Source organism: Lissotriton helveticus, chromosome 4_1 (genome assembly GCF_964261635.1).
Source record: "Lissotriton helveticus chromosome 4_1, aLisHel1.1, whole genome shotgun sequence".
In the NCBI taxonomy this organism is placed as follows: domain Eukaryota; kingdom Metazoa; phylum Chordata; class Amphibia; order Caudata; family Salamandridae; genus Lissotriton; species Lissotriton helveticus.
Window position 1 is genome coordinate 22,467,571 of NC_136063.1, and position 23,076 is coordinate 22,490,646.

General features: G+C 44.2%; 1 protein-coding gene across 1 annotated transcript in view; it reads left to right on the forward strand.

Annotated features, from left to right (window-relative positions):
• LOC144826914 (phospholipase A2 inhibitor and Ly6/PLAUR domain-containing protein-like) overlaps positions 1-10,793 on the forward strand; it is a 33,055-nt gene extending 22,262 nt beyond the window's left edge. Inside the window, exon 5 of the mRNA XM_078685372.1 lies at positions 10,593-10,793. Coding sequence (XP_078541498.1) covers positions 10,593-10,723 — 131 coding nt within the window. The 3' untranslated portion in view covers positions 10,724-10,793. The remainder of the gene's footprint in view (positions 1-10,592) is intronic.
• The last annotated feature ends 12,283 nt before the right edge of the window (positions 10,794-23,076 follow it).

Here is a 23,076-nt window from a genome sequence, read left to right on the forward strand (position 1 = left end):
GCCTAAAGCACAGCCTCAGGCATCACCAAAAAATATATGCTGCTACAAATAGACACAGTGTCCAGGGGTTCAGGTTGCACAGTTCCCACGAGGACTGCTGGTCTTAGGTTTACTGAGAGCACTAGTCGACCTCTGGGACACTTGGAAACCCGCCTCCTGTGTTGCAGAAATCTTCAGAGTTCCCAGGAGCTGCGGAGATGCAAACCGGTCACATGCGTCTTTGGTGCCTGCTTATCAAGGGAGTAACTTTTTTACTCCAAGGGAGATTCTTCAGTCATGCAGCGTAGTTTAGATGGTCAAAGGTACTTTGTTTCTGTAGCAGAGATTTGTCCAGGTAAATCTAAAGTCATGTAGTTATGGGTTCCTACTTTATACCCAAGGAAGGGGTGGGACAATCTCTGGGGACCCACCTATGTGAGGGTCAGGACAGAGGGGTAGCTAGGCAACACCCATGTCTTTTGTCCAGTTTTGCACCAGAGCAGGAGCTAACGGCTCCTGTACCCGGTTTGAGCTGTACTATGCACAGGGACACCAAATGTGCCTCCAGTGAAGACATCAAAGCACTCTCAGAGTGTACCCACCCAGCCCCAATACACTATAGCCTGTCTTGGAGGTGGTTACACCTCCCTCTGACAGGTAGCCTATTGTCATGCCTTCCCCTGCTCGAGCTTGGCTCAGTAGCCGGAGGGCAGACACGTGTCTGTGACTGGCAGCATCCATCTAGTGATGCCAGGGTCAAGAAAGCTGGTACCGGGTGTACCGGTGTAGTCATATTTCTCTCTCTAGGAGGGTGGAATCATACCTTCCATACCAGTTACACCAAACACAACATATTTCCATTCAGCCGTTTTAAAGTTAGCATTTACTGCGAGGACATAATGCACCTAAGAGTATATGGTTGGCTGCATCACAGAACAGAATTTATTCCGAAGGCTGCAGAGGAGCTATGCTCATGCATGGGCACCCTCTCCCATAAAACCCAGTACCCTGCCTTCAGGATTGATAAGACCTGCCATAGGGGGTGACTGATAGGTTTATATGTGCAGTGATATAAGGTACATATAGTGAACCTATATCTGAGTAAGGGGTGCATGCACCACCTTACACAGGTTGCAGTAGCAGACCTGTGGTGTCAGTTTGAGGGGTCTCTTAGGGGTGGCACAATACATGCTGCAGTCCCTGGGAGGTCTCTGGGGTACCTATGCCCTAGATACAAAACATACCATATACTACAGGCTTATAAGGGTACTCCAGAATCTAATCTGGAGTGTACCCAAAGTACATGCAATCAATTTAGAGAGGAAAGCAGCTAGGCTGGGGTCCTGGATAGCAGGATCCCAGCCTGAAGAAGTCGAAAACAGTGAAACATCATCAAAAAGTGGGGGTAACTATAAGAAGCAGATCATACTCTCATGCAATCCAAATTGTAAATCATTTTGGCAAGCTACCTGTTAAGGACATATATTGTGTTAGATTTCTCAGGACCAGGAGAACAAAAAGTGTGTCCAGTCCTACCAATTCTTGGAAAGAAACATTGTGGTCTATATGAGCAAATCGAGCAGGGCTTGGTCTGCACTTTGCTATTCAAAGAAGCATAAGGCTGATGGGGTGAATAATCACAACCAGGGCTTCCATTTGAGACCCAAATGGCAGGTCTGCTTTGCTAACATGAAGATGGTGGGTAGAAGGGTGGTTCTTCTTATTTACGATAGATGGCAAACCTGCAAAGATAATAAAGGTGATGATGCATGTCACAACTTCAGATAATCTAAATCAGCAAAATCATGCATATGACTAATCCAACTGGAGTGAGACAAAAACAATTTTATGATTTCATTATTACTGGTCCAACATCTCAGTGTATCATTCATCATTCCAAGGAGAGTGTCTTTAGGATTTAAAAATATTACTATCATGGTTGTCATAAGTAGAGCTAGTAAAAAATGTGAGCACAGTTTAAAAAGGTTGAAACCCATTTGTAAAATTTCCATGAATTCGTTATCTCTCCACATGTGAATATTTCGGGGCATATTGTATTGTATCACAAGTATTGATATAAGAAATGGTAATGGTCTAATTCCACTGATTGGAAAAATAAGTCTACACAGCCCTACTCATAATGTATTCATCCAATGCCATGATCTGCAGAACTGAAGGTGACTGAAAGGGTGAATACAATAGGTGCAGCTGCCAAATACTGTTTACAACCAAGAGAGGACATCAACTCCATGCCAAATTTAGAACTAGAACTCAAATCTCCTCAGTGGTATGGGAGCATTTAGTGTTTTGTAAAATACCCCTCACACACCAAAAGGCCCCTTGGTGTCATGCTTCATCCTAGGGGTCTTCGCAACCCTCTAGCGGGTTGCGGCGTGCTGCGACCTACGACTACGCGGGAGCACTTTTAAGTTATGGCTATATGTGGTGCGTGTGAGTGGAGTCCAGCGGAGCAGCGTGTGGGGCTAGACCGAGGAGAACTCCTCCCGTGTTCGCTGCATATTAGCAATCACCCCCCAGACGTTCTGAATGCTCATGAAGCAAGCAAGCTCTACTATATAAGTCATGCAATTTGCATTTACTTGAGCCAAAACCGCTGTACGTACATAATAGCCTGTATATAAAGACACATATTTAGTTTTTTCTCACTTTTGTTAAATTGACTTGAACATATCTTTAACTATTAGTGAAACGTGAGTAAGGTGGGGAAGTTGTGCCCCCGTCCTGAAGAAGGAGCCCTGCCTCCGAAACATGTCGACGCACGCATGAGGTTTTGTCCATAATCACGAACAAAACACGCCTCGCACTTCACTTCTTTTACTAGTACCAGCCCGGGGTCATGAATAAAAATGTTTTCTGCTATACCCACGAGCCAGGTGCTTTTTAATTTTCTCACTAAATCCCACCACTCACATAAACACTTACCCACTCACACGCACCAAATATAGCCATAACTTAAAAGTGCTCCTGCGTAGTTGTAGGTCGCAGCACGCCGCAACACGCTAGAGGGATGCGAAGACCCCTATGATGAAGCATGACACCAAGGGGCCTTTTGGTGTGTGAGGGGTATTTTACAAAAGGTCACTTTTCCTAAATGAAGAGCAAGTTGTGTTGACTATAACTTGAGTTTCACTCTGCGATAGTGACACTCTACTTGAGAGTTTAACAGCGGCTCACTTCCGTGCTCTTTGTCAAACTTTTGCCTGGTATTTGAGCAATGTGGAACAAAGGAGTGTATAAAAACAAGTACAACTTTTTGAGCGTTTGTGTGTATAAATGCCACACTCATCTCTACTTACTCCAAAGACCTGTGCAAACAAAAAGCATGCATTTAAAACCCCCAATCTTAAATGGTGCATATGATGAGAAACAGAGACAGTTGTGTTTTAAACTTAAAAGTTGCAGGTTTGTCGCTTCTTTTATGTTTAGTTGTGTTAGCAAACCACCTTCTGTCTCCAGTGTGTGCGACCAGTGACTGTGATCTGATTTCTGCCCCACCATTGCTCGTGTCTCTCCACTCTGAACCCTGCCTCAGTCCAAGAGCTGTAATAACTAAGGTGACAATGCTCCTAAATATGGTGGGAGACTCTTGGCCTTTTAAGATTACAATTATTGGGTTTTCTGTAAATATCCTTTGCAGGTCTTCCCAAATGTTGGCATGTATGGGTAAAAAAAGAACTTTCCATAATTTCCTGCTCGCTGGTTAATGTAGGGGCTGAGTCCAGAATCAACCCAATAGCAGAAGTGGATGTAAAGTTTGTTTTTTAACTCCCTTCTTTTCAAAGCAAAGTCTCAGAAGGATATCATAATCTAGCTGTATTCATTCTTACTCACTTGTGATGTTAGGAACAGCCCCTTCAAAGAGCCTCAGCCCACCTTACTTTCAGTGGGACTGATCAACAGCAACAGACATCTCTCAAAGAGGTTCTCTATTGGCAGGTGCCATTTGTGGGGTGCACATGGTGCAGTTTTCTCTTTTTTTTCTACTGGGGTGGGTAGTTGATGCCTGTCTCCCAGTGACAGCCAGGCGCTCAGTGCAGAGCTCCTGAGGGGTTTGCGAAGAGTTGTCGCTGCCTATAATCTGCAGGAGACCTCTCACCCATGAGCTGCTCTGAAGGTGCATTACGCCCCACTAATGCTGCTTCACTCCTTAAGATGGCCCATGATTACTTTTCATGCATGGGGCTCAAGTGTCTCTGTTTCAGGCGGATATAAACCATGCACAGCGTTTGTACGCGCACCCTACTATAGTGGCTATGGACGAAACCCATTTTAAGAGGGTTCGAAACAAGGTAGCGGGTGTTTTTAGAAAGGGGCCTCCGTTCCCCTTGGCCTGAGAGGGGTCACCGTGTGCCATAGCACTGCAGCTACCTACATTGGCAAACCTCAATCCGACTGCAGCATCCCCTTCAATTGTGAGCATGTCCCAGGAGGGGTTATCTTTTAATCCCTCATCAGAGGAGCAGAGAACTTGACAAAATTGATCCTTCTATTGCTGAATGCACTGCAAAAGAAAATCACTTTGTTTGGCTTTGATGCTGGATAAAGAACACTAGCAGGAAACAAACCCAAATTAACAGCACATTTAATTTATTCCCTAAAAGCAGGTATCATTTCCGGGTTTCACATATGTGTTTAAAAATATTGTCACTTTAAGTCAGTTCCAGGCTTAATTATAAATTGATATGTGGAAAAAAAGACAGTGCTGTAAAAAAAGTACATCCAGAAATATTGTTTTCACATTTTTTTGTGGTTTTGTTAATTTTGTTGTTTTAGTAAAATAGACCCTTGAACATTTACGCGAGATTTACAGGGGTGTAGCTGGGCCAATTAGATTGGAAGGGGGGGGGGTTGGAGGGGGGCGTCAAATTTTCCAAAATCAGGCTGGCATATAATATTAAAATACATTTCATGACAAGCAGGGGTCGTGACCGGGCCTTGGTGGCAGTGGAGAGGTAAGGAATGTAGATTGGTAGGAGTTCTAAGAGGAGAAACCACAATATTTTTCAAAATATCCAACATTTCCGAGGACTTTCAAAACCAACAGGGAGAGATTGTGTGTGCGTTTTTGCCTGTGTATGTAAATATTCCTGTTGAAATCCGCCAGACATCTCACAATACCCGACTGAAAGCACCTGTATCCAACTATTCATCAGAAAATACATTTATTAGGCGGGTGTAACACCCCAAACACCCCTAAAGCTACCCGGAGAATGTGTCTGAGTGCTTTACATCACTTCTTGTGACATCCCAACGTGTGACGTCATTGTTGTTTGCATATGATAATTAGACTCCTTACTATTTCCTTACGACGAGTGCCCTGGTTGGAATGCATGCATCAAAATACATAAATTGTGTCAGCATAGATTGCTCATTTCAGTGATTGCAATGGCTACTTTGGTAATCTCTTTTAAAACTGAAAAAAAGCCAAAAACAGGATATCTGTGTTTGAGGGTTCATTTGCTCCTCATGTGGAGCAATGTGTGAGGAAGGCAGTGAGACGCGTGCAAGGGGTCAAGCTATAAAGAATCAGAACCGAATCAGAATACTTTATTGGGTCAGCCTGTCAAAGGAAGGCATTTTTCAAAGAAAGGCTCTTTTATTGGATAAATGAATGGAACCAACTGTGCCCTATTGTTTGACTTCTAATAACAAGCATTTGCAATGCAATAGGTCTCGCATTAGGAAAGTTTGAGCTATTGGTATTGTAAATGACAAATTTTGTATTTATGTTTTGTTTTTGAAAATAGCAAAAGTAATTGCTTTGTCATTTACAATGGCAAGAGGTATAACTTTCGCAAATGTGACACCTATAGTATTTGTAATGCAAGATGTGTTGTATTTACCTGACTTACATGTATTGATATTACAAATAACAATGGCTTTTAATTTTTTTTTAATAATGAATACTTAAAAAAAGATATTGTAATTTCTAATGGCAATAGCTTAAACTTTTGTAAATAACTTTTGGGAAGATTATGTTCAGTGTATTTTATTGTGACGAAAATCCAAGAACAGAAGTGAAATATTAACATATTTTTGTTACATTTGTAGTAAAGCTTGAAACATTGAGAGAACATATTTGAACCAGTTGTTGTTGAATGGTTGCACAGATTGATGCTGTGGGGGTGCTGAGTGATGTTGTGATGGCGAACGAGTGATGCTGTGGCGTTCAGTGATGCTGTGGTAGCACATAGTTATGTTGTGGTGCCCCTGAGTGATGCTGTGGTGGTGCTGAGTGATGCTGTATGCTATGCTATGTTCTGTTTTGCCATCCTATGTTTTGTTTTGTTATGCTATGCTATGTTTTGCTATCCTATGCTTTGATTTGTTATGCTGTGCTATGTTTTGTTATGCTATGCTATGTTTTGTTATGCTATGCTATATTTTGCTATGCTATGTTTTGTTATGCTATGCTATGTTTTGTTGTGTTTTGTTATGCAATGCTATGCTTTGTTGTGCTATGCTATGTTTTGTTGTGCTATGTTTTGTTTTGCTATCCTGTGCTCTGTTTTGTTATGCTATGCTATCTTTTGCTATCCTATGCTTTTTTGTGAGAAACGGTGATTGAGGGAGGGTGAGGGTGTGTGAGGGTGAGGGTGTGTGAGGGTGAGGGTGGGTGAGGGGGTTTGAGGGTTAGGGTGTGAGGGGGTGTGAGGGTGAGGGTGTGTGAGGGTGAGGGTGTTGTGAGGGTGACAGGGTGTGAGGGTGTGTGAGGGTGAGGGGTGGGGGTGTGTGAGGATGAGGGGGGTGAGTGTGTGAAAGTAAGGGGGTGTGAGGGTGAGGGGGGTGATGGTGAAGGTGAGAGGGGGTGAGGGTGTGAGGGTGAGGGAGGGTGAGTGAGGGTGAGTGATGGTGAGTGAGGGGGTGTGAGGGTGAGGGGGCGTGAGGGGGTGTGAGGGTAAGGGGGTGTGAGGGTGTGATGGTGAGGGGTGTGAGGGTGAGGGGGTGTGAGGGTGAGGGGGTGTGAGGGTGAGTGGGGCCTGTAGCATGCTTGAACGTCTAACAAGGTTGCCTGTGGGCTCAATGCAAGGTTGGTATATTCAGGCAAACAAGCTGCATGCTGGAATCTGCGGGTGACTACGAAACTAAAAGGGGCACTAAAAAAATCACAAAGAGCTGAGCTGTAATAACTGACAATGCCGGACCAGTTGTTAGTGTCACACACCACACGGGTGATTTGGAAGCTGGGTGCTATTATTCTTCCAGTGAGGGCTGGGGAGGGGCGTCTGTTGTGTATTTTATTTGGCAGCTTTTTTTGAGTGTGCCAGATCGAGGCTGTCCTGTTGCTGGCATACAAATTGAATGTGTTTCCTTTGCATTCTGTGCTATATATAGTCCTTCTAACAATGCCTTATATATCGGTTCTGAATTGGGCAATTTTTAATACCCCCTCTGAAATAGCATATTCAGCTCTAGGTATCACCACATTCTACTCAGTGGAGTGGCACGGCTGCCATGGGCACTAACGTAAGCAGTGCAAACGCTCCAGCCACACCCCTGTATGGATCTTAAAAGAACAGTAATTGGGGTACCCTCCTACCCTGGTATGCTATGCCTGTACATGTTGCCCCGCTGCTAGCTAGCCACTGCTTCGCCTTCTCAACTCAAAGAAGAGGTCAAAGCTGCCGAGCGCACAATACATGTTGGACACGTTCAACAGGTCTGAACTTCTTGTCAAATATTGTGCATTCTGGTACTTGTAGTTTATTGAATGGCCTACAATGCCTAATCGCGGTTGGCTAATGTGGATCACCTGACCTGCAGCTATTGCGAGCGAAAAAGCTTTGTCAGAATAATCCAGACTGTACTTCGCTAAAACCATCACCAGTAATCCAATTAGAGAGGCGAGCATACGACACAGTGAGCCTTAGCTGTGGTCACACTTTGTCAGCGCAAGGCCAGCACCTGAGGCACTGAAACTGTATCATGGCAGCCATCAACAAAGAGGCCTTTCTGTGCACCCACATCTGCGCACGCATTCAATTTAACCAGCATTCTGTGAAGGAAACCAGGGTACAATGGATTTTGTGGGGGAAGGGACGCCCATTCTAAAACTCAAGTTAAAAAGACTGTCTTGCGTGCATTGTAAATTGTCTGTTGTCATGTCAATGAGCGTGATGCGCCGTCAAACGCGTTCAGTGGTGCTAACAATAGTGGCTACCGAAAACAAATCTGCTGACCGCCACACCTCAAAATATGTTCCAGCTGGCTGCTCGACTCCACCCGAGTGACTCAATTCTGTTTCCGAAGTGACGGCTTTTATAACACTCATGACTTTATTTCCCATTCGATAATGGCGTTCCAATTCTGTGCACTGTTTCTTATTGGATTCAGTGGGCCATTCAAGGCGCTATGCAGGTACACGTATTTCACGTTCAAAGGATTATAACAACATTGACCAAACCTTGGTGGGAAGGAGTCGGAGTTTCTCGCTTGGCCTGCATGTAAAGGTCACTAGGGCATGGTTTGTTTGTTTTCTTTTGGGTAAACAGTGACTATTTGTTTCTGCGCTGCCCTCAAATTAACCAAACCACTGCATATTCACAGCGCCTCCAAAATAACACAGGATAGAAACATTTTTCAAACAAGCTGAATGGCAGGGGTGTAAAAGGAGGCGAGAAAGGAGGAGAGAGGAGAGAAGAAGGGAGGGGAGGCAAAGTGGTGGGAAGAAGAGAGAGGGCATGAAGGGATTGAAGGCAAGGGAAAGAAAGGGAAGATGGACGAGATTAAGAGGAGCCATGGATGGACTTTAGATCAAGGCAGCGCTGGGCGGGGGGCTGGGCACGAAGGAAGGAGAATTGCGAGTCATGGCCTGGCGGCCGTGAAGTGTGAAGCAGTGGGCGGGGAAGCAGATCTCTTTGAAGCTCTCGAAGGCAGGAGCAAATGGTAAGGGGAGGAGAAATGCTGCTGGAAGGCTCGGGCAAGCTCGTGCACGAGGACGTGCACTTCTGGAAATCCGCTTTGCTTTTGAGAGCTTAGTTTAGCTCTTGGTTTCACCCCAATAGGGCTCGCCTATTATATCCCTGCGGGATATTAATAGGCGAGCCCTAAAAAGCTAATGCAGAAATAGAAAAATCAGCCTCTTTTTCGCTGGTAAAATGTGTGGCTCCAATCTCAAAGCTATCAGCGCATTTAAATTCAACTTAGAAGTGAATATGATTGTATTTATTCTCCACAAGTAGGATTTGCTCTCACTGAAATTCTCACAGTATGGTGGAATTCGTTTGTGAAATATCAGCGCTGTGTTTGTGTCTTTCCAGGGTATGTCACTATCAAAAGTTGTCAAATGCACAGAAATTGACCCATTATTGAGTATTTACCGAAGCTTTACAGCTACTTTCCTACTCCACAAGTTCTTGCAAATTTACAGCTGTCAAGATCAGATATAAATGAGTTTTCAGGCTACCCGTGGGAAAGGAGAAACCACAAAACTGATAACAGGAAGATTTCTTTTACCAGAAAAATATTTCCACCATGGAGATAGAAAACATAAAAAGCATTTCATTAATTCAATGTTTGAGCATTTTATTTTGTCCATGCTGTGTTCTGTTTCAGCTTATACACAAATAGACAGGCATGCGGTCATTTTATGAACTTCTCTGAAGATTGTATTGTTGCCTGTTAGTCTGGGAAATTATTTCATCAATCTTCAAGTTAGAAAATGCTTTGGAGTTGCTTGGAGGGGAGGAAGGGTTGATAGTAAAAAAGGTTTCTGATAACCTTGTTTTGTAAGTCACCCTCTCGGCACTCAACTTGTGTTATAATTATTTAAGCCTGGGTGTCCAGATATGTTGTTATATGACCAGCTGACTTGTGGCAGAAGGGGACCAAGATATGACCAGCACGAAGGTCGACTGAAGCAAACTTAACAAGCATTGGCATAGCCAATAGGTCTCACCTTTGGGACCTTATAAGTGTTTAGCCATGCAACAGTTGATGTTGTTGCACCAAGGATATTGTGCTGCATAACTATGTACTTATAAGGTACCAAACGTGAGACCTATTAGCTATGCCAATGCTTGTTTAAAGTTGTATGCTGGAATTAAGTCCACCGTAAGAGTTTGCACAAAGAGATAATAAATAAAAATAACACATACTTTCTGCCATGAAGGTGGTACATCTCATGGCTGCATTTTAATTAATAATAACTGAGTAGTCTTGGTTTTCAGTTGAATGAAATGGTTGAAATGTCCAACATTCTTTGCCAAAGAAAAAGGTAAAAAAGGAGTCCAATAACTGTATAACATAACATGATTTCTCACATAATCTCTATCAAAAAATATGATGATCATTGCAAGCAATAACAACCTGAGACTATAACGTACAAATCAGGCCGACAGTGTCCTTGTCCCATGCAGAGCCCTTAATTCCAACCGTGAGGACATGTATGGACCGTCTGTAGCGCTTACAATTCAACAATAATTCCCAGGCCCTGGAACCTGGGCCAGGTGGACTCCAACAATTACTGTTGTGGGTCAGCGGACAATCAGAGTCCTTGGGCACTGGGATGGAAGTGATTTCCTTTATAAATGCATCAAATCTTGATCTAACAGCAATGGTAACGACTGATTATTGTTTGTGTATTTCAACAGGTGAAGCTGGGAGAGAGTATACCTTCAAAGGATGCACTACCCAAGATTGCTGCAAACTTACAATTTTTAACATGCCAGGATCGCAAGCCTACGATTATGCTTTAAAGTGTGCCCCTGCCCTGAAAGTTTAAAACCTTTGTTCAAACCTCATAGGCACTCCTACTCCAGCTTAGTAATTGTTGGTAGACACATTCCTAAAGCTCAAAATCTATGTGGAATGCAGTGTCTGGTCTTGTGAAACGGAAGACTTTGAACTCATGTCAGCCTCTCTGAGACACAGTGTACAAGTAGCCAATGTGCTCAGTACAATCCAGGCCAGCATGCGGTTTAACCACTGGCTTCTCTATTCAGCCATCTTAAGCACCTGGGCATCTCAGAGGCTTATCTCAGATTCATGCATTGAGTGGTCCAAGCCCTGCCCTGCAATCACCCATCAATACTGTCTTATGGTTGAAGAAGGAGCTTCTCTTGATGAGCTATTAATGCTGACTTCATGAGTAGCCATAAACAGCCATTCCTGCTTTTCTTCTGCTTCTCGGTTTTAGAGCTGAATACCTCTTCTAACATAAAGTAATGGAGAATATCTCGCACAGATGTGTTGATGATGTCAAAATACAAGAGCTCAAGGTTAATGGTTCATCTCTCCAATGTTAATGTGCCGTGTCATCCAGCAATCAGCGTGCTTTGTTCTACAGCTATGACTCATTCTAGAAAGAAAATATACACCTGCCTTATATTGCACGTTGAAAAAATGAATAAATATTAGTTTACACCACTTCATCTATGATGGGTCTGTGTCTTTAATGACTAGCTAGGGGTTTGGTGCTTAATGACAGAGCTGTAAAAGGAATGAAGGTAAATACACAGCAACATAGACCAGTTACTTCAGTCAGGTTGAAGCATCAAAGAAAGACCTTCAATGCAATGCAGGCAACAGAATGAAGACCCAGAGTCTGATATTATCAGTTAGACCTGCCCATGCTCAAGACCTCTGATGGAACCCTCACTGTCGTCATGACATGGTGGATGCCTTGACTGATATTACGCTGGAGTCCAATAGAGGGCAGGTTGCACCAGAGTGAAGTTCACTGCGTATCTGGAAAAAGAAAAACAGAATGGAGTGTTAGAGCATGTCTTTTTTTACACAGCATGATCACCGGATCTATTTGTTTTACAAGCACTTTACACTAGGGTGTTTCACATGATTACTTTTTTCATGAGCATCGATGTATGTCAGCCCAGGGCCGATAGTGTTTTTATTCTGTCCACTCTGTTTTTCTTGTTCCGGATACGCAGTGACGTTACATCTTTCTTTTAACATCAACCTTACGTATGTCATGTGAATCTGGATGACATGCTAATTATTATGTTCCTATACAGGAACATTAAGGAGTGGCACTGTAGTGTAGTTCCTATTTACCTGATAGGTTCTGCGCATTGGAATAACATACACTATAGGCTTGGCACAGGACCGAGGTCAGTATGCCCCTATTGCATATATTAAACTTAATTACTGTGTACCAGCTAGCTCAGAGGCCACTAGAAACTTCTTCAAACAATAAGGGAATAGCTTCTGGCAACCACATAACATAAAACCCTGATCCCTCAGGATCATGGAAACAATATACTACTTTTCATTCAGTCACTCATCTCAGAGGAGTACATAGAAGAAACAGTGGGGTGTGTTTACAATAACATTGATTGCACAGTTGTTATTCTAGTACTGGTTGCTGCGAACATTGTTGGACAGTAGCAGAGAAATATGGCCAGCAGTGCAGTTACATAAAAAGGTATTGTACACTACTACCATTTTTCAATAGTAATGAACATATACATGAAATTCAGAATGCATTGCGGTAAAGCCTATACCCCTATGATGCCTAACTAGATGTACCTAAGTGTAATAGCATGTATGTAGGTCCTAGAGAGCCTAGAATACCACTAGAATTTAGTCTAACCCATCACCTTAGTGGGACTTCATCCTGATCTTGAACTGGACACCCCAGGATGGGTGGATGGACCTCTGCCAGCTGGGGCTGTGGCATGACGCAGGTTGCATCGTCTCAGGTCAGAGTGTCGGCATGGAAGTCTCGGCCCCCTCTGGTTTGCTTGGGCAAAGGGAGGTATATTTATACCTGATAGGTGCCTTGCAATGTTGGTATTGACGTAAAGTCGGTCAGAGTTAGACGTCAGGAATGAACCCTTAGGGAATAGTGGTTCATGCATATTTAATACGTTCTTGGAGAAATCAATAATCCAGTGCTATGGAAAATCCCAAGAGCTTAATTGTCTGTTTCTAAGAATTAGTTGTGACGTAGGTCAGTCACAGTTGGACATGGAGATGGCGTATTTAGGATGGACCGTCTTCTGCACACAGAGCACACGTCAGATAAGGGACAGCCTCTGTTGCTCGTTATTGTGAAGGAAGGGCTAATGTAGGTGAAAGGGCCTTTAATGGGTGACAGGGCCTGCCTCTCTTTGTGGCACAAAGGATTTGTGCCTCTGAAACAGCGCACCTATGTTAGGGCCTCAATCGGGCACATAACAGCACCAATAGGAATTTGTGTCCTGTAGGTCCTGATAGAGCAAATAGGGGCAAGGCTCCAAACATGTTGACCGAATTGAAGGGATAAACTCATTGTTACCTATTTCTTCCTACAAAAACCCCTGATTTTACCTTTACCGACTAGAGGCAGGGATAAAGTAGGGGTCCTTCAAGTCAGGTATTTTTAACCTGATAGCATTCACATTCCAGTCCCCTCACAAACACTGTCTATATCATAGTCTTTATCTACAAGTGCACCATGTTTTTGCCTGGTCACAGCATGCCTGGATCCGCAGCGGATCGGGAGGAACCCCGTATGTTTTTTTTATTTGTTATCCCATTTGGTTTGAGGTCTAAACTATTCTGTTAATACCTCAAGGAATCTTTGTGGTGGAAAATGGACACCTGAAAAAAGGATAATCCCCCTTATTTTATGAATTGGTTTCAGAAAACATACTATTCTCTCTATCCTTGTATGGGACTTTAAGAATTATGCTACGCAAACATGAAGAATCACGTGTGCTGCTATTTTCTTTGTGATTAATCACATCTGGACCATTTGTGTTACTTTGTATAACAAGGAATGTTTGAACTATTTGATGTTTCTGTATAATTGATTTATATTCATGTATCACCAATACATATATTCAATATTTATGGTTCACATGATTGTCCCTCTGTTTGAGTTTATTGATTTTGTTGTCACGTTGTATGTCCTATTCACAATCAGTCCTATCTCGAAAAAAAACAAGTTAGAAATCATTTCAAAAACCAAGATTCAAAGCCTTAGTTGTTCTTAGTTAAAATTGATCTTGATTAATGGCATCTGGGGAGGCCTTTTAGGATCAAACCACAGTTGGTTAATTGAGTTTTTGGAGAAGCACACAAGGGTTTATTTAATATAACGTATGTACTATGGGATCATTCTGCCTATTGAATGATTAGCACCGAAAAGTAATTTCATATGGATACTCTCTTACCCATCTATGTGAAATGTCTGGATTGCAAACACTCTGAAGATGAAATTGGTGAACTACTTAGAAGACTGTCTGCATTTAACCCAGGAGGGGAAAATTTAACTTGACAAACAGTGAATGGGAAAAACATACTCTACTAAAGAAACAAAAGCTACGCACGTTCATGGGGAAATCCTTCTGGAACACTGATGATATTGAACCATTCCTTTAGGTTGTCAAGTAAAAAATGTGCTTGTTATTTTCATAGACGACCCAGAGTGCCTTGGTGATTGCAGCTGCATTGGAAGGAAGTGTTCCAGAGACAGGATGTTCCTGTCTATAAAAAACAGCGGAACTTATAAGCAAGAAGCAATAGGAACAGATCAAGGAACTGGAGGAAGCCCTCAAAACTAACTCTACCACCTCAGATGTGAAAGCCTTGTTAGCTCATATTGAGAAAGAGATTGGAGCCTTCAAAAGAAATATTAAGTATGGGCGAAATTTGCGAATTCGAATTTGCAATCCGCAAAAATCCGTGAATTCGTGCGAATTTGCGGATTTTTGTTTTTTTCCGTGTTTGCGGGGTTTTTTGCATGTTCGCGGGGTTTTTTGCGTGTTCGCAGGGCTTTTTGCGTGTTCGTGGGCCGCTTGCATGGCAAAGTTACCCATGCGGTCGTCTATGGGCACAGCACCTTTTGGTTCACCACTGCCACCCTCTGGTTCATCACTGCCACCTTCTGGTTCACCACTGCCACCCTCTGGTTCACCCCTGCCACCCTCTGGTTCATCACAGCACCTCTGGTTCACCACTGCCACCCTCTGGTTAACCACTGTCACCCTCTGGTTCAGCACTGCCACCCTCTGGTTCACCACTGCCACTCTCTGGTTCACCACTGCCACCCTCTGGTTCACCCATGCCACCCTCTGCTTCACCACTGCCACCCTCTGGTTAACCCCTGCCACCATCTGGTTCACCACTGCCACCCTCTGGTTCACCTCTGCCAACCTCTGGTTCACCACTGCCACCCTCTGGTTAATCGCAGCACCCTCTGGTTCACCCCTGCCACCCTCTGGTTAATGACTGCCACCCTCTGGTTCATCACAGCACCTCTGGTTCACCACTGCCACCCTCTGGTTAACCACTGTCATGCTCAGGTTCAGCACTGCCACCCTCTGGTTCACCACTGCCACTCTCTGGTTCACCACTGCCACCCTCTGGTTCAGCACTGCCACCCTCTGGTTCAGCACTGTCACCCTCTGGTTCACCCCTGCCACCCTCTGGTTCATCACTGTCACCCTCTGGTTCATCACTGCGACCCTCTGGTTCACCACTGTCACCCTCTACCGATACCTTTGTGACGCAGCAGCAGCACAAAAGATGCGCCATGGTGCTGATATTAACAACCTGACGCATCTGAGAGATGCGTCAGGTTGTAAAGCCCTGTGCCATCAGGAGGCGTTCCGGCTCAGGGGAGGGTGTTCCTGCGCAGGAACGCCTCCTAAAAGTTACTGAGTGAAATCTACAAGATTTCACTCAGTCACTTTTAGGCCAATGCTGCGTCAAAACCCTGCTCCTGCTTGAAGCAGGCGCAAGGCTTGATGCAGCGTTGGGGCGATAGGGCCCCCCAGAGCATTGCTTTTTGTGCCTTTCTGCCCTCTGCATCACCACATCATCACTCAGCACTACCCCAGCATCACTCAGCACCACCACAGCACCACTCAAAACCACCACAGCATCACTCAGCACCACCACAGCACCAATCAGCACCACAACAGCACCACTCAGCGCCACCACAGCATCACTCAGCCCCACCACAGCATCACTCAGCACCACCACATAATCACTCAGCACCACCACAGCCAGCCCCTCTGGTTCAGCACTGCCACCCTCTTGTGGTATATAAATAAATAATACCGGATCTATTTTTAAATGAATGAATGAATAACAGATAGCTCAATAAAATAAGAGTCAGGATTCGAGGTAGTAGGAGTTTCTGCAGGTTTATTACAGCATAAGGACAGGATCAGGACAACCTGCATAGGAACAGAAGTAACAGGGCCCAGCAGGACAACTGGGGCCCAGCAGCTGCCGGGGCTTGGTCTGGGATGAGCGCGCTAACTTTTAATAATAATACATTGACTTATATACATAGCGCAAACACATAGCATTACATTGCAGTAGGCGTAGCAGTGGGTGGAGCAGAAGGCGTGACGCGTAGCAGTCGCGAAAGATAACAGTAAAAAGAGGTGTAACTGGGAGTATACACAGACATGTGATGCAAACGTAACAGAATATGTCATGAATGGGCGGAAACATAGGAGGGGGCTACCTAAGGAGCCGGGACCTCTAACCTAATGGTGCGCGAAAACTGGCAATGACGTGTTACTAGGAGAAGCTGGGGGCTACGAACTCTGTGCTAGGAGCAGAGACTAGAGTCTGGAGGGTCGGAGCGACATGTACCTAAACCCTATCTGGTATCTAATGTTTAGGGAACATGTTGATATAAACTAGAAGTCATGAGGGGAAAGCTAACTTGACTCTAAGACTGGACCATGCATTATTCTACATGTAGTGCGTGATGAAGAATATTAAATGACCATTAAATACAGTATTTCTCTAACGTGGAGACGAGAAGGCTAGACAATGACGGAAACTATTGATGCAGTTCAGTAGCTTAGGAATGCAGAAGAGGAGGACTGAACTGATAGCTGGAACTATAACATACTCTTGGCAGACTCAGAGGCAGAGCCGGGCTGCACCGGGCACTGCGAGGCAGGAAGTAAGTGAAAGGTCGAGGATACAGGTGGGGGCTGTATCGCTCCTCAGCGAGGCTTTCAGGAGACAGGAGCTGAATCTGTGGTCCGGGCCCTGTTGAGGCCTGGAAACGGGGACTTTATAATGGAATAACGTGCACACTGGGAAACGTGGCAACATAACTTTACATAGGCCTGATATTCGTAGTATTCACGAGGACTGGAAACTGACATACTAGAGGTGGACACAACTGTAATTGCGTCATTAATCGGACATGGGGAATAACATATGCATATTGGTCATGCACACATAACATATGATGGATGAGGCGTAGGGACACAGAACATGGCAAAATTTACTTTTCCACATTCCCTCCTTGTCACTACGTTTCCATCAGGAAACATCAATTTTCATGATACCGTCTATCATTTCATACAGTACCATTTGCTCGTCTCGAATTATCCTGGAACGGGATTTAGAACGGGGCTTGGGACTAGGAATACAAGAGGTAGCACACATGCTGCAAATCGCAGGGCCACATTGTATACAGAGGCAGCAGCTAAATATGATTGCCACTGCAATACCCAAAAAGGACAGGACTTTCCATCCCCAGGCGGAAATTATATTCCAGAACCAACCGGACCATGTCCAGGTGCCTGGATCTTGGTGTAACAGATGGGCAATTTTATGGAGTCTGGTTATAGCTGAATAAACAGACGGCGCGTTATTAGGAATGAAAATGCAGCAACTAGATCCGATGACTCTACAGGCCCCGCCCCTATCGGCCAGTATGACGTCAAGGACGAGACGATTTTGCAAAACGACAAATCTCATAGCAGATTGTTCTTCGGTTAAGTTACCTAGAGCAGAGGCAGTCTCATTTACTACAGCTTCAAGGGTTCTTGTTAACCTACGGATCAGTTTACTATTCTGGACAGGTCCTACAAAGAAGAAGAAACCTTTATTGAAATCTGTATACTGTTCTAGAGTAGTTTCAGTATAATCGACAATTGGGGACTCCCTTCTATGTCTAATGTGTACTAGATGTGTGTTTCTGTGATAATCAGATGGGGCTAGGAAAACAGGTGGCAGTAGAAAGGCAATGTAACAGGTTCCCTCCCAATCGAGGGGCAGACGGACATATGCGGTCTGACCACAAATAAAATAAGAGTGACGTGAAGCTTTGAAAACAGATTTCCCACTGTCACTATACTGGATAACAGTAGTACATTCACTATGACCTATATGTATGGAACCATAACTACGGACACATAATTCGCCTTTGACTGGTAATACTGAAATAGCAGGTAAGTCTGGAGTAGTATCAGACTGAACATTCAGGACCATGAAATTCGACGAATAATTACCTAAATTATATACTTCATTTTCTAGATCTAAACCTGTTCTGTGGGGGAGACCTTGCTTGTCTGGAAAACATGTACTGTTAAGAAAAGACATATCTGTTGAGGATGACGTTAACGTGGACCATGCTCCACATGAACCATTATGTGAAAAAGGATAAGGAAACAGTGGCAGAACTCCCTTCGGTGTCTGGAAAGGGGGGAGTCGACCACACACCCAACAATTAGTGGCATTGCTGGTCTGGTGTGAGTAATGTAACATACGGATAAATGTGTTGTTGCGCATAGCGAGGCGGTAAGAATATTCGTGAGGAGGCAGATCACTAAACGTGTGCTCTACTGTAGCATTAGCAGACATATTTACATGAGGAACTGGAAAACACAGGAAAAGTGCGTAACTAGTGCAGGAAATCATTATGCTGATGAATAATACGAAACTCAGAAAAACGATACATTGAAGTGAACTTCGACTGACTCTCTCACTATGGGGGTCTATTTTATACATGTCAGAAACAGTCTAACCGTTTCACCTAGGGGAGGACTTATACAATCAAACTGACTGACTTATTTTACTAGACCTGAGCTTTAACTTATACTCCTGTTGCGGAGTTTTCTCTAACAAGGGAGGGGTTGTAATAATGTCTTGTGCGGGACAGTCCTTTAAAACAATGTCTTGACAGTCTTTCGAATCTTGGGAATCCTTGGAAATGTTCTTGGAGACTGGTTTCAAACCATTGAAAAGTTTTACATGAGAAAGATGGACCCACCCCTTCCTGCCTTCCAACTTGACGGCAGTACGGGTGGTCAAGAGGACCTGACGTGGCTCTTTCCAACGTGGTTCCAGCGGACTTGATCTGTCGAAATTTCTGATCATCACCAAGGAGCCTGGAACGATCTCGTGCGGTGCCACCTCGGTATTGTCTGGAAATGCGGCAGCAACCTGTGAACGACATGAGTTGAGGGCAGACATCAAGGAAGCTAGGTAATCTGTCAGCATATTACATGAAACATCGGTAATACTTCGGGGTCTAGGAGTACCCCACATGTTAGGGGGGCGGCCGAATACGACCTCATACGGGGACAGACCTGATCTGGAATGTGCGACCATGCGCATATAAAACAGGGCAACTGGCAGAGCTACTAGCCAGTCCACACCTTTTTCTTTACAGACTTTAGCAATGCGGATTTTCAGGGTCTGATTATGTCTCTCTACGAGACCGGCTGCTTCAGGATGGCGTACACAATGGAACTTCCACTGGTACCCTAACAACAGGGAAACATGCTTCATTAACTCTGAGGAGAATGGCTGACCGTTATCAGAATATACGACTCTAGGGAGTCCATACCTAGGGAAAAATTCACGAACCAACTGTTTGGCAGTGGTCGCGGCTGTATAATCTGGGACTGGATATGCTTCTGTCCACCTGGACAAAGCGCATACAACTACAAGGACATACTTGAAACCTCGACATCGCTCCATCTGAATATAATCCATCTGGAGGACCTCAAAAGGGTGGTCAGGGGGCTGGAAACCACCTTGTTCCACCGGGACACTTTTACCTGGATTAAACTGACAACATAGCATACAGGTACGGACTTTCTGCTTGGCTGCAGCTCGTAAATGCTTGTTGAACCAAATGTTCTGGATACTGTCTAACATAGCTTTTTCTCCTAAATGTGCTGGACTATGTGCGGTATTGATAATGACTTGAACCATAGAGTCGGGGAGAAACCATGTGGCTCTACCCTTCGTTAACCATCCCTGATCTGTCTGGACCCCTCCTTGTTCAGACCATTTCTTGATTTCAGAGGGAGTAGCATGTAACTGGATATCTATGACATCTTGTGTAGGGTCCTTAACTGTCATGCATGTAGTCAGATCTGGAGTATGTGTCTGATTAACTGGAATGTCTGGAGTCTGTGCTGTAAGCTTGGCTGTGCGGTCTGCTAGATCGTTACCTTGAGAAATAATGTCAGTAACTTTCGTATGTGCTTTGCATTTCATAATAGCAATAGATGTCGGTAAATGTATGGCATCTAACAGGGCTTGAATAAGGAGACCATGCTGAATCTTGGTTCCATGAGAAGTCATGAAACCTCTCTCCTGCCAGAGCACTCCGAAGTCGTGTACAACTCCGAATGCGTAACGTGAATCTGTGTAAACATTAACTTTCAGGTTCTTGGCATGTATACAGGCTTGTGTCAGAGCGACTAGCTCTGCTGCTTGAGCGGACAGGGTATCAATACGGTGTGTTTCAATAACTTCAGTGTCAGTAGTCACTGCATATGCTGCGACTAGTTCTCCTGTACTAGTTCTCATACACGAACCATCCACATAAAGTGTCAGGTCGGGATCTGGTAACGGAATGTCTGTCAGGTCTTGTCTTGGCTTTGTCGTAATGTTGACTACTTCCACACAGTCATGTGGGTCAGGATTTGAACTAACTGATGGTAACAGTGTAGCAGGATTCAGAACGTTGCAGCGTCTAATTTCTATGTGTGGCTGGAACAGTGTCAATTCATAACCTGTTAAACGTGCAATTGTCAAGTGCTGTGTTTGTGTTCGGTTTAAAAGAACTTCCACGGAATGTGGGACTTGTACTGTCAGGGAATGTCCTAAAACTATGGAATCACTTTGTCTGATAGCTAGTGCTGTGGCTGCAACTGACTTGAGGCACGCAGGCAACGCCTGGGCGACTGGATCTAATGTGCTCGAAAAATAAGCACAGGGCTTGTATTGTCCTGCTTGATCTTGTGTGAGAACAGATAATGCTGTACCTTCGCGTTCAGTAACGAAAAGTGTAAAAGGCTTACTGTAGTTCGGTGTAGCTAGAACTGGAGCTTGACATAGGGCTTTCTTTAACTCGTTGAAACTAAGTGTATGTTCAGATGTCCAAGGGAGGACAGTCGATACGGCTGCCTCCTGTGTCGTTAACTGTATCAGTGGCTTGGCTAGAAATGCATACTGGGGAATCCATTGTCTACAATAAGAAGTGAGGCCGATAAAGGCACGTACCTCCTTCTGGGTTCTGGGCTGGGGAAGACTCGCTATTAACTGGATACGGTCGGGTGTCAACTGCCTACCCCTCTTGGACAGCAAGTGTCCTAAGTATACCACTTGCTGGACACAGAATTGAAGCTTCGAAGGTGACACCTTGTGCCCCATCTCGGCTAGAAAATACAAAACTGTAAGGGATGCTCGCTCGCAAGCACGTTCAGAACGGGCTGTGATCAGTAGATCATCGACATACTGGAGCAGGGCAGTGTCAGTTGGCATGTGAATGTTGTCTAGTTGTCTCTTGAGTGCTTGACTGTAAATACTAGGGCTTTCTGTGAAACCTTGAGGAGCGCGTGTGAACATATAGCTCCTTCCATTTAAACAAAATCCGAAAAGAAACTGGCTGTCTGGATGAATTGGAACACTAAAAAATGCATTCTTGAGGTCTATGACAGTGAAAAACATGGCTTCGGAATCAATAGCTGTTAACAGGGAAGAAATGTCTGGGACAACTGGGTACTGAGGAATAATACATTTATTAAGCTCTCGTAAATCAATCACTAATCGATATACTGGGGGTGCATTTGGATCAGTACGTTTCATGACTGGAATGATCGGAGAACTACATACATTGGAGTCAGTTTCTACAACTACTCCTTGAGCCATGAGCTCGTCAATAATTTTGGATAAGGCTGCTACAGCCTCAGGTGGCAATCTGTACTGTCTGATTCGTGGTAACACTACACCTGGCTTGAGAGTCACACGATGGGGTGTGATTTGCATGTAACCTACATCAGTTGGACCTTGCGCCCATAGATGCTGCGGAACATTAGACAATCTTGAATCAAAATCTCGTAATACATAGTGACCCTTGAAGTCACGTAGGAACAGACGTATTCCCTCTGGGGAACAGCAAATAACTGCACCTAATTCTTTCAGTGTCTTAATGCCTAATAGGTTTTCTGGACATGACTTAGTAAGTAACAGATCAGTAGTACGGGACAATGGACCTACTTCTAGAGTAACTGGCTTTGATATCTCATTAACTATTGGCTTTCCTGAAAATCCAAGGGAAACATTTCTTGAGCCTGAGAGCGGAGCCCCTGGAACTTCGGCATGACTAATTGTGGTCCTACTTGCCCCTGTATCGATCAAAAACTTTCTGTCTTTCCCTAATACTTGACTGTGAACATAGGGACCTTCTTGATCTACAGGTATCTCGATGAGAGGCAAGCCTACCTCCCTCTCTAGGCTGTTTCATGAATATGACTGGTACTCTGGATACTCAGACTGCGCATACTGGTACATCTGCGATGTAACGTGCTGTGTTGCAGCGATAGGCTGCGGTACTGTAACTGTCTGTGGTGCATTCTGTGACTGAGGAATCTGTGAAACTTGTTCTTGTCTAGGCGGACGTGGTCTTTCTTTAGTCTTACCAGTAGCTATATTATGTTTCAGAACTGCACACTCGTTTATAAAATGACCTGGCTGTTTACAATAATTGCAGTTCCCTTTAACGGGAGCTGCAGGATGACTGGCTTGATTCGGACCCCTCTTCTGACTGTCTTGAGGAACAGATTGTGCAACTAGCACTTTCATTTTCGTGTCTTTCATACGTTTTCTTTCGTGTTCTTGCTCTTCCCTGATTCTATTCTGGTGGTACTGGAGCATCTGGAGCATCTGGGACGGGGTATTTGCTTGCCAGGTGCTTTCGACTTTTAAAACTCGGTTTTTAATTTGTGGACTTGAATTCTCGACTAATTTGGTGACGAAAAGATGAGGGTATGACTCACTACTTGTCTTGAGACCACTATTAATACTAAAACATTTTTCAAACCTAGAATAAAAATCACTAATATCTTCATCTTG